The sequence below is a fragment of the Vidua chalybeata genome, chromosome 8 (assembly GCF_026979565.1).
Source record: "Vidua chalybeata isolate OUT-0048 chromosome 8, bVidCha1 merged haplotype, whole genome shotgun sequence".
In the NCBI taxonomy this organism is placed as follows: Eukaryota; Metazoa; Chordata; class Aves; order Passeriformes; family Viduidae; genus Vidua; species Vidua chalybeata.
Window position 1 is genome coordinate 33751802 of NC_071537.1, and position 12144 is coordinate 33763945.

Consider the following 12144-nt stretch of genomic DNA (forward strand, 5'->3'; position numbering starts at 1 on the left):
AAGACTTGAGATCTAGCTTTATGCCACCAGCTTACAAAGCTGTTAAGGCTGAGATGATGGAGGGGCACTGGTGTAGCTGCGCCGTGGCTTTGGCTGCCTGTCCTGCCTGCATTGGGAATCATTTCCATATCTTATAGGGAAAAGTCATTCAGTTGTCTCTGCCCCTTCCTTCCCTTCAGAGTGTTTTAACTCCAGGAAAATGTACTTTTTCACTTCACACTTTACAAGGAGTGTGCTTGCTGCCCTATTGAAAAAGAAATCCACATTGAGACCTCACAACTCAAGCCCCTTGTGCCAAGAGGCTGGTCAGTGCCAGGGCTCCCATTGCTCCAGAGGGTGTTCCTGCTGCTTTTCCTGTGTCCAGAGCCCTGTGTTAGCCCTCCCTCCCCGGCTGCATTGCCAGGTTGGAGATGCTCAGCCACTGAGGTCAGGACTCTGTTTGAAGGACAGATAATTAATCCAGCAAAGTAATCCACAGCTCCTTTTTGGCAGATTTATGGAGATAGCCTCTGTACCGGGGACTCTGCCTCATCATCTTTCATTTCCCAGGCAAAGCGAGTGACTTGTTGTATAACACGGCCTGTTCTAGATAAGGCTTTTCATTTAGGGGAACTCTCGGGCTAACAGAGATTGATTTTCCTGGCGGGAATCGGGAGGGCCCTGGCGCTTTGGGCAGGATCAGCCCTGCAGACGGCAGTGTGTTTTCACATTTGCTGCCTCTGCACATCTCCTGGGGCACGGGGAATCCTCTGGCTCTTTAAGGGAAGGATTTTCAGCGTGAGTTAAACAGCAATTTAATTAATAGGCAGGAGGAGACTTTGGCCCACGAACTCTTCTTAGGAAAACGTATTGACTCACGTGTTGCTTGCTAGCAGTAAACTTTGGGCTTCATTTATTTCCAGGAGAGTCAGGAGCCTTGGAGTCTTCTGGCAGGAGGATGTGAAGGTGACCTGTGCTGCTTGGGCAGGCACTGAGGGGTTAACCCAGGGGAAAGGGTCCCACATGTCAGTCTCTGCCTGCCTGACACATTTCAGGTGCAGTGATGGATGGGCAGCGGGAGATTGCACAAGGGCAATCTATACGTCCTTTCAGGGCCTTGGAAAGTCCTTCGGCAGAGAAGGGAGTGAGCTTTCGCTCAGAGATGGTCCTTAGGGCTATTCACAAACCCTTAGGGTGGGGTTCTTCCCCCCCCCTCCTCCAATTGGATTGTTTTGTGAGACTGATGCAGTTTCTAGCAAAGCCTCTCTTCCTTAAGCTGGTGCGTCCCGAGGGAAACGTGAATTAAAAATCATTATTTGCACAATGCAGTAGAAGTGTGAGTTACAGAGGTGCGAGGGAAGCTGAAAAGAATTGTTCTTCATCTTCTGGATTTCCTGATAATTAATAAAATGTCATAGATATATTTTTTTTTCTATATAATCTATTTATATCAGTAAAAAATCAGTGCAGTAGCTCCCAGAACATGTTTCCCGTGCTCTTAACAGAGCCAGCGTGCCCCACTGCCTTCATTGTGAAAGTGCAGCCTGAATCCTTGAGGAAAGGTCAAGTGGCCAAAGAGGTCTCCAAGCCCTCAGCTGCTGACATCCCCCTCCGTAGCTTGAGCTGACTTAATAAAGAAGGCAGAGCAAAGCAAACCCCTTCCCTAAAACCCTTAAAGGCTTTTGGGGGAAGAACATCAGGGGAGAACCCTTGGAAGTGGGGACCTGCTCATTTTGCTATTCCCTGCATCGCTCCACCTTTTTCCCACATTCGCCTCGCTCGGTGAACTGCTGGGGTGTTGAAGCCCTCATAAATTTCACCTGCTGGGAGGGCCTTCCCATGTGATTTAAAGGCAGCCATCACAGCAGAACATTTCTGTAGGAGGACATGCTGATGGGTGGAAAAGTGCCTGGCACCGAGTTATCCATCAAAAGCTGTTTTTTCCCACCCTGCCAATGCAAGGGGATGAGACAGAACAAAGCAAAGATGGTGGCTGTGGTCACAGCCCCTCTTTCCTTGGCTCAGTTGCTCCCCATCTTCCTGCACGCTGTTCTTTGTCGTCATGTTGGCATCTGGCTTTGGCTCCCTGGCAATCCAGGAGTCATTGGGAAGAGATATGATTGGGATAATGGTTTGCATGGCAGGTGGTCCCGCAGCAAACGGCCCCCTGTAATTAAAACTATACATTCCCTTTTCTGTGGAAATAGGAAACAAAAGCATCTTTTCTGTTTAATTTCTGGGACTTCCTGTTTAGCTTCTTGGGATTTAGTGGGTGTTCAAGGCTGAGCAATCTGGTCTAGTGGAAGGTGTTTGGAATGGGATGATCTCTAAGGTCCCTTCCAACCCAAATCAGTCTGGGATTCAATGCTGACAACCAGTGGAGAAGGATGAACCTGGGCCACCTCTGTTCATGTCGTGGCTAGTGAAAACAACTGGTTCTGAGATGGTTTTTAATGGAGGAATTTCAGAAAGCTGTGGATCCTGGAGATGTGAGGTTTATGTCAAAAAGCCCATTTGAGGTGACGTGGGGGAACGATGGTTGTGGTCCAAGACTCTGAATCCTTTCGTGTGAGTAACTACACTCAGAGCAGAAACTCTGCGTGTTCCGTTCTCCTCTCTGGTACTCAGCCACAGCTCCCAGGAAATCTGGGAGGGGGATTGCACTTTGGATGACAAATACCTCCTTTTATTTCCTGGTACTGTACATTCCATTCTAAAAAAGGGAACTGGGCGAGCATTTGATGTGAGCTCCTTTTGTGGCTTTGCAAGATCAGAAGTTCTGCTGGTTGTGCTAGAGTGGACAAATCCTTGGGGAAAGATACTAAAAAGGCCTGTTTGCAGAGCAGGCATGTGAGAAGAAGCACTGGCAACACAGCTTTGGGCTCAGATCTGTTATCCCAGAGAGCTCCATCTCCCCAGAAAAGCAGCGAACCAAAGTCCCAAGCAGGAGAAGGGGACACTGTTTTTATACAGCACCTCGATTTCCCGGAAAGCTCAGGTTGTAACAACCAGTTTTCCTTTGGAAATTACTTGTTGCCTTTGAATTTAAGCACGGGGCAAGGTCCCTGCCCTGGCAGTGCTTCCCTGCCGGCGGCCTGGGGGCAGAAGCTCAAGGTGAAGAGCAGCGAGGTGCTCACGGCAGCTGATGGACTATTTATACGCTAATAACTGTGTCTGTTGCTGACTCCATGAACCACATCCAACAGCATCTATTTCAGTGCCCGAGGAGCCCTGACGGAGCACATTTTGATTAATAAATTATCCGGAGCAAGGTGTGTGATGGGTTCCCCTTTCACATCTCGTGAAAGTCACCTGCTCCAAGTTCAGCGGCGCCTTCCCAACGTGAGCAGCCCTTCCTGCAGAGGGGGGTGGGACAATTATCCAGGGAAAACAGCTTGCCCTGACTGACAGGTGGCTTTTCACTAGAGCAGGGCAGTAGCTGCATCTCTCCCTCCAAGGGATTTGAACGGTGCTCAAGGCTAAAGGGGTAGGGAGGAAGGAGGTGGGTGTTTTCCCCCCTTTTTTTTCCTTTTTCTTCCCCCTGCCCCCCTTTCTCTGGGTTTGAGCCAGTACTTTTAACAGCCTTTTTAAACTGAGAGCTTGGCTGAGGGCAATTAAACATTATGGGTCTCATCTATAAAACCCCTCGTTATAGCAGTGTTTCTCCAAAATGATGCCTATGCCACCATCCGTTCCTCAATGAGCTTGGAAAAACACTCTGAATGGGCTCCTGTGATCCATCCCAGTGCTCCCAACCCAGCATCCCATCAGTGCCTGCCTTCCCAGCCCCCTGGCCGGCCGCAGTGTATGCAGGAGCTGCTGCTGCCCCTGTACCTGCACACAGACAGATGGATGAGAAACTTCTCCTTCTTCTTGACCCGTGTCGTAACAAAAAGCTGGGTTTGTAGGTCCTGAGCAAGCCTGTTCTTTGCCAGGTGGGAGCAAGAAGTCTGCCAGAAGTGGATTCATACTGCTGTCCCAAAGTTCTCAATTTTTTCTCGTTGTCATTCTCCCCTTTCCCTCTGTCTTTCTGATATTTAAAACATTTCCCGCCTTGTTTTCCTTCTCTCTGCCCCCCATTTTGCTGCTCAGCCTTTCCTTTCCTATCCTTTAATTCCTGCCACATTCCTGCATGTATCTCTGGTCTCTCCAGAGAGAGGAAAGACAAAATTGGCTAATTTCTCCCCACCTTGTTTTTTTTTCCACTTGTTCTCAGGAAAGTGAAGGCACTTGAGGATTATCAGAGAGATTTTGGCAAGGGAAATGAGCATTGTTCAGCAGTGTGAGTGCTTCAGCAGGGATCACTGGTCAGAGCAGTGAGGAAGTGATGGTTGGAGAGGTATTGGAGACACCTCTTTCCCTAAATTTGCAAATTTGCAAAGCCAGGAAGTCTCTGCTAGTAGAAAGGAAGCCCCAGTGGGCATGGGATGAGTATCTGATGGTGTTGGGGAGGCTGAGATAGAAAAAAGCCTCTGATGAGCAGCCTGGGAAGCCTTTGGACCCCCAGTTTAGTTGCCCATCCTTCAAAAAGCGACCGTGGTCAAATATGAAATGCATAACCGTTTTTAGGACACGGAACACAGCGCTTGTGTTTAGTCAAATTCCTCCCCTATTGACCTAATTCCACTAAATTCCATTGTTTCTGCATTTTATTGCACTTCATATTAGGGGGAGGTGACCCTGAGGCATAAACTTTACCATGGCAACCTGGTTGTCCTGGAGCATTGAAATGCCTGGCAGCACAGTCCCATCCATCTCCTGGAGCGTCCTTCAAAGCTGGGATCAGAAGAAGCTTCCTAAGGAGTCAGCCATAAATTACTGCATGAAAGTGGGAAGTCAGGATGGAAAGAGGGGAATTGTCCGAGGGAGGAGACTTGAGATCTTCATGTACAGCAGGAAAAGATCAGGGAAAAAACCCACAAGGCCATTGCTAATATTTTAAGCAGCCTGGCATCAGGTCATTAGGCTGGTGGGCAGTCAGTGGGGCATTTGGGATGGAGAGAAGGGAGGAGCAAGGACAGGAATGGGAGGAATTTGGTCCAGGAGGAAGATAGAATGGCTCAATAATGGGGAGAAAGGTGTCAAGGCACTTAGGGCTCTGGGACAGAGAGGAGAGGCCAGGTGGCTCCTGGGGTGGGAGGGAGGGGATGGCCGGACCCTGAGGCTTTGGGCATCCCGAGGAAAGTGCAGCTGTGATCAAACAGAGGTTGGAAGGGAGCAAGGTGGATGCTGAGTGATGGGAAACAACTTTCTGTGGCAGCAGATCTGTCTTGCAGCTCCCTTCCAGGGAAATGACAAATGCTGTGTGTGTTTCGTTCGTGCTGAGACATATTGAGAAGACAGGATTTATTTTTTACTTCCTTTTGACTGGGATGACTGGAATTTACCTGCAGGGTTCCCTGGCTCCCCTCTGCATCTGGTTCAGGGGTTTCTGCATGCCTCAAGATGCTGAGGGGAGCTGTGTGGGTGACCATATGCCTGGATATAACCTCCTTGGTCATCACTAATTCAGCAGCCTGCTCTGCTTTTGTGTCAGGCTGGTGTCAGGTGTCCCAGGCTCCACACACCAACTGCTTGCTTCTGTCTGGCTCACAGGGAGAGCACCTGGAGCTGCCACAAGCACATTCCCAAGCAGGACATTGTCCTTTTGGTACCTGCTGGCCATGACACTCGAGCATGTTGTCTTGATCCCCTCTGGGCGTCTGATTCCAGAGGAGGATTCAAGCTGGGCTTGGGATGGGATGGGATGGGATGGATGGGATGGGATGGGATGGGATGGGATGGGATGGGATGGGATGGGATGGGATGGGATGGATGGGATGGGAAGGGATGGGAAGGGATGGGAAGGGATGGGATGGAATGGGATGTGGAGGCAGCCCAGTGCTCTGTGGCATCCTGGCTGCTAGCTTGCATGTAGGGACAGGCACAGGGAGAAAATTTGGCTCCAGCAGAGGAAAACCAGGCAGCTGCATAGGGTCAACACCTATGGCAAGAGCATAAAAGCAGGGCAAGTGCCCACACTATTTTGCTGATACTTTCACTGGCTTCTAATACATCCAGCTAAGAAATTCCTGAGCTGTGTGAGGCTTCTCTATTTCTTGATAGATTTTTTTTTCTTTCTTTAAGCTCTGCAGCCTCTCCTTGAATACATGTGGACCTGTATCCCCCTCAGCACTGTCTGGCAAGGGGCCTCACAGCTAAACCACCGCTTGTTATGTGGAGAATTCCTCATGAGCTTGGTCCGTCTGTGCCTCCCTGTGATTATCCTGGACTGATGACCCTTAGTCCCTGTATTTTAGGAGAGAGCCCATGCCCACCCCAGGAACACAGTACCCTGCAAATGCAGGTGCTCACTCAGAGGGGAGCAGCTGGATTTGGTCCTGCTTTCAGCTTTGCTGTTGCAGATTTTAATAACTAAAACCCTTTGAAATTCTTCAGCTGCCTCCAGCACTGGCAGGTTTTGGCTGTGGAAGGACAGCCCCGTTTTGAGCCCTGAGCCAGGACAGGTGAGAGGAGGAGAGCAGTGTTACAGCCATGACATTTCAAAGCACGTTGGAATGGCATGCCAGGTTTCTAGAGCCCGCTGCTTGGAGCTTGCGTCCTCCTGCTTCCCTCCCTGTTGCCTCCAGCACTTTTTGGGATCAGCCGTGCCAGCTGCTTGTGCTCACATTCCTGTTATTTTTCTCAGGTAACACCAACAGCATCTTTGCACTGGACTACATCAGTGGAGCCTTAACCCTGAATGGGCCCCTGGACAGGGAAAATCCCTTCTACAGCGCTGGATTCATCCTCACAGTGAAGGTGAGACCTGCTCCAGCTGGGAAGCACATTGACAGAGCAGGATGGGGAGGATATCATGTTGTTCTCTTGGGCATCCAGAGCTGACCAAGTGAGAAGTTAAACACAGTTCCCTTGTCTGTTGGCCCAAAACATGATGTGTGAGGGCATTTTTGTTGTCCTGCCTGTGGCTGTGCTTGCTGGCAGCATGCAGATACCCCAGGCTTGCATATAGCACCAGACACATACTCAGGCACCTGAATTGTGCCTGCTTTTGCCTGTTTTCCCTCTTTCTCCCCACCAAAGCCCTGGATAAACACGACATTTTGTCTTGTCAGCAGGCAATGGTGTAACAGAGCATCATCCATGCCTTCCTGGCACGGGGGGGGAGTGATGCTGGAAGTTGCCTTGTCAAGTAAAGGCATTGGAGCGTGGCTTTCCAGCCCCACCAGCCCCACCTGAGAGTGACTCCCTGGCTCTGCTCACAGCCCTGTAATTAAAATCAATACCAAGCTGGGCAGCTGGTCGGAAACACATTTAGAAGTATGGATTCTGCTGGGCCGGGGTGGGGAAAAATCAGCAGCATAGGAAGGGTCATTGATTGGGAGGGAGGCAGCCAGCACACTGCCTTCTTGTTTTGGCAAGCGTGATGCCTCCTTGGAGGGGGGCAGAGACACAAGAAATCACCCCTCTAGGTCCCAGACACAGTTCATACCGTGGGGCTTTGTGTGTGAGGAGGAGAACCTCACCCATCCCTGGTATCGTTTCATTCAGGCTTTTATAGTTTCAAAAACCAAGAGAGGGAGGATTGTCTGCTTTTAATAGGGACAAAAATATCTGTTTAATCTTGGAAAGGTTCGTGAGCCTGAAAACTTGCCCGTTTTCCACCCTGCATGACAATGGAGTTCCAACCACGTTCTGTTGGTCTGATAGATTTCCATCTCCTCTCCCCACAAACTTTGCATCCTCCTGCAAATGCCAGCTCTCTGCATCCCGCATCCCCAGGACCCAAAATGTTCTCTGCTGCTCTCATCCTGGAGCACACAGTGAAAATACAGCTGGATTGCTCCTCGCTGGGATCAGCCTGTTCTTGCTGTTGTGTGCAGAAGCAGTGAATAGCAATGAGCCGTGTGGGTCGTGATAGCGTTGCTTTTCCATGCCCACAGCAAAGCAAGATTATCCAAAGGACAAGAGGAGGGACTCGGCTTGAAAAGGCTGTTTCACGAGTCTTGCATCTCTGGCATTAAAATCTGCATGCTCTCCTTTTGGGAAGGCAGAATTAAAGTCCTTCTTGAGACAGAGGTGTGATGCAGACTCATGACTCAGCTCTGTATTTAGACACGTGTTGCCAAACCTATTTTAAGGTCCAAGTCTTCTTTTCCTCTGGTGCCCTAGTTTTCTATCCCTATGTTCTACTGAGTGGTTCACTGCCAGCTCCCAGTCCCACATCAGGGATGGCAGAGGAGAGAGCAGGAATGCTCTTTGCCCCGTTGAGCCTTCCCTTATTTTGTGGACTGTCCCCTAGATCTCGCAAGGGACATTTTTTTTTTGCTTAAATGCTTGAGGCACAGAAATCTCCTACTTGTTCTCGTGTGACTCCGGATCCTGCCAACCCGATGCATGGCAGAGTCAAGGAAGAACTTGGCCACAGCCACCCTAAGTGAAATGTTAAACCTCTGGGAAGGTTTCTGAGAGTGTTCTGGGACCAAAGCATGAGTGATGGGAGAGCTGGGCCAACATCTCTATGTGTTAATGGAACAGTGGCAGAGCCAATTGGGAATCCTTCTGTGGCAGCTGGAGGAAGAGAAAGCTGCAAGAGTCTCTCACCACACCGTGCACACTTTCTTTACATTCATTCTTTCTGGAGAACAAAGGCTGCCCTGTTTTCTCTCCCTGCAGGGAACAGAGCTGAACGATGACCGCACTCCCTCCAACGCCAGCGTCACCACCACCTTCAACATCCTGGTCATTGACATCAACGACAACGCCCCCGAGTTCAACAGCTCCGAGTACAGTGTGGCCATCCCAGAGCTGGCCCAGGTGGGCTTTGCCCTTCCCCTCTTCATCCAGGTGCAGGACAAGGATGAGGTGAGGTATCCTCTCCCTCCTTTGCGGGGTAGCACTGGTTTGGTTTCGGGGTGGGCAGGGGAGAAGTCACTGAGGTACCTGAAGTGCACGGTTCTGTCCCAAAACCCACTTTTTCAGCTCTCACTGCTGCCCTTGCTCTGTTTGCTGTGTACCCCGAGTCCAGTTTCCCTCCCCAGTGTGCAGGCACTAATGCAGTCAGGATTGCACGGCCCCTGAGAGCCAGAAAATAGGATTGTCTGGGAGGCTGATCCCTGCCTGCTTCTCGAGGGCTCTTGTCAGGCAGCGTTTTGCCAGTCTGGGTTAGCAAAGGAGGAGTTTTCCTTCTGGGCTCCCAGGGGGGACATGCCAGGGACAGGGAAGACAGGAGCCCCAGGCTAAGTCAGGGAGGAGGTAGGAGGTGCCCCTCGGAGTGGGGAGGACTGGGATACCAGTTCATCACTGCAAACAAGCCAGGAGCGTCGGAGCCTTGTTCCTCCCACGTGTCAACAGAGCTCCTATTTGTCACGCGCCGATCCGTGCCGTGTTTGGGATTGCAGCCTCTGTTCCAGCCTTGGGCTCCCAGCCTTCAATTACTCTGATTATTTGACTTGTGCAGCTCACGTCTGGCTGCTCCTGTGTGCTGGTCCCCCCCCAGCCCCGCCACGCTGCCGGGTGCCTGCTCCAAACCAGTGCTGACACCTCATGGTGAGCTGTCCAAAATCACTTGGAAAGGCTCTGCCCGCAGGCTCCTGCTGTTCCCATTCCTCTTCAGGCTGAGCAGGAGATGAGGGGAGAGGGTTTGTCAGAATAAATGCCATCACAGAATGGGTTGGGTTGGAAGGGACCTGAAAGATCAGCTCGTTCCAACCCCCCTGCCACGGGCAGGGACAGCTTCCAGTAGACCAGGTGGCTCAGAGCTCCATCTGGCATCGTGGCAAAACATCACCAGGATGTTTTCCTGATGTTTCAGGTAATGGGAAACAAAACCACCCCCCCCCTGCCCCCCAGCCCCCAAAATCCCGGTGGGTCAGTTAAAATGTGCATCTTTGAAACTGCCTTTTCTGGCTGAGAAGATGGATTTGCTATTCCCCAGCCCTGGGTAGAGTTCACCCCGTCTCATCAAGCCACCCAGAAATCCCATTTTTTTCCATCTGAAGTGATTATGACGCAGAACTAATAACTTACTGGTGACATGATGTCACCATGCAGGAGTTATGAGTTCAGCCTGAAGAGGTGCAGATGAGCTATTAAGCAGATAAAGAGACTGTTTTTTCTTGAAAATGTCAATTGCTAATAAAGAAGATATGGATATGACAGATGCTTAGGATAGTTTCTGAATAGAGCTGCTGTCGTACTTGCTGAGAGATGTCAGCAGATCCTTTCTTGAAGGGCATTGTAACACTTCTGTTTGTGCCACAAGGATGAAGGATCTGTCATTATTTCTGGTTAAAAGCTCATTTTACTGGAGTGACTCCCATTCAAGAATTCACTTTTCAGCCTTGCTAATTTTAAAATGAGAGAATAAAAAATAGCCTTGCCTTCCCCATTGCACCAGCAAAAAAATACAGGCTGTTCTTTTGATGTATTTATTTAACTTCCTGAGATTTCCCCAAAAGAATTGGCTGAGATTTTTAAAACTGCTGAGAGAGGATCTCTTGTGCTAAGGGAGTCTGAAGGAGTTTTACTGTACACGTCTTCAGAGACCATCATATTAACACAGATTGCTTTGACTATGGCATTATTTTCACTGATAAGAAGCAGAGGAGAGCTGATTCTTGGAATATCCGGAGGGAGGAAAGTTATAAGCAATTGGTTACTTTTTTTTTCTGCAATATCCTGTGAGGGATCTTCCTTATTTCCTCTCATGGATGCTTGCAACTGGGTTAACTGTCAAGGTAGCACTTTGGGGGGGAAAAAGAGGGAGAAGATGCCCGGTTTGTGAAAAAGATGCGTATGAGATAGAAGTAGGAGTGCACCTGCAGCCAGCACTGCTTCCCAGAGAAGTATTTGCAGAGCTCTGAAGACCCACCAAGTTTCAGTGAAAAAACTACAGAAAGGTTAGATAGTTGCCTGACAGCGATATTTTGGATGCTCAAGCGCCCCGTGAGAGCTGTGAGGGTTTTACAGACCATCTGGATTCGAGGCAGCTGAGGTGGCACTGGGCTCTCTCCTCTCTCCATGGATGCAGGGGTGGAGGGATGTGTTGGCAAGGACCGAGGTCTTCAGGCGGGGATGTGACTGAGGACGTGGCTGACAGAAGCTATTCTGGCAGCACTGGCTTCATGCTGGAGATGACACGACTCATTTGTGTAAGGGGCAGAGGGGAACCAGAAGAGAGTTATACACATCTCCAGGGAAAGCAGAGAGAGAAATCAATGAGAGCAGATGGGCTGAGACACAGGAAATCAAAACCGGAGTCTTTGGGAAGATCACTTTGCTCGAGTTTGTCTCCTGCCTCCCAGCTTATGTCAGGAAGTCCTGGGAGAGTCCCTTGGCAGACTGGTTTATTTCCTTAGCCTGGGTCTGGCCCCTCTGGAAAATTCAGGCACTGCTCCTTTAGCCCTCCAGCTTGTGAGGGAGCAGCCTGGACTCTGCCCCGTGCAGGGGTCCTGTGGGTCTGGCTGGTTCTGGGGAGCCTTCCTGTCATTGTGCCTTTGTAGAGCTGGGGCAAGGGCTGTCACATGGGTCTGGCCTTTAACACACACCGTGTGGGCTGCCAAGGCTGTTAAACAAGGCTTTTCAAACGCAGGCCCACACAGCCGTTTTTAACCGTGGGGTTTTTGGCCTTTCTTTCTTCTGGTGTGTTTTGCACAAACTGAAATGATGGCTTTTGGAAGGAGTCAGATTAAACGATTCAGCAAAGCACTTAAAAATGCATTTCCGAGGCACACAAGACCACACTTGAAAGCCTGTGCTTGCCTTTCCCTCTGTGCTGTAAGTGCCTTTCTGCAGCTCAGCTGGCATTAACCTCTAAGACAAGGTTCCCAAGCGAGTGTCTCCAAGGAGAAGCCCTTCCTCGGAGCCCAGCCCCTGCAAACTCCCACCTTTCACCCCCCAAACGTAGCCGTGGTCTTGCTCCAGGAGGAGCTGGCTGGGGCTGTGAGGTGGGATGGGGAGCTCCTCAAGAGGGGGGCAACCAAGCTGAGCCGAGGTGGCCCCACACGTGGATTTGGGGTGCAGCCAAGGGGTGTTCAACCAGGTGTGCTGCTTCTCCTTTCTGCATTCTCTAGGAGTTACTGAAAGGGAAATCAGTACACTGGGTTTTCGATCTTCCCCTCTTGAGCAACTTGTCTCATGGAAGGTTGGAAGGAATGAGCTGAG

The 12144-nt window shown here is 50.3% G+C and overlaps 1 protein-coding gene across 1 annotated transcript in view; it reads left to right on the forward strand.

Annotated features, from left to right (window-relative positions):
* The window catches only part of CDH23 (cadherin related 23), a 189188-nt gene that overhangs the window by 94573 nt on the left and 82471 nt on the right, over nt 1-12144 (forward strand). The window contains exons 10-11 of the mRNA XM_053949428.1: nt 6668-6780; nt 8656-8844. Coding sequence (XP_053805403.1) covers nt 6668-6780; nt 8656-8844 — 302 coding nt within the window. The remainder of the gene's footprint in view (nt 1-6667; nt 6781-8655; nt 8845-12144) is intronic.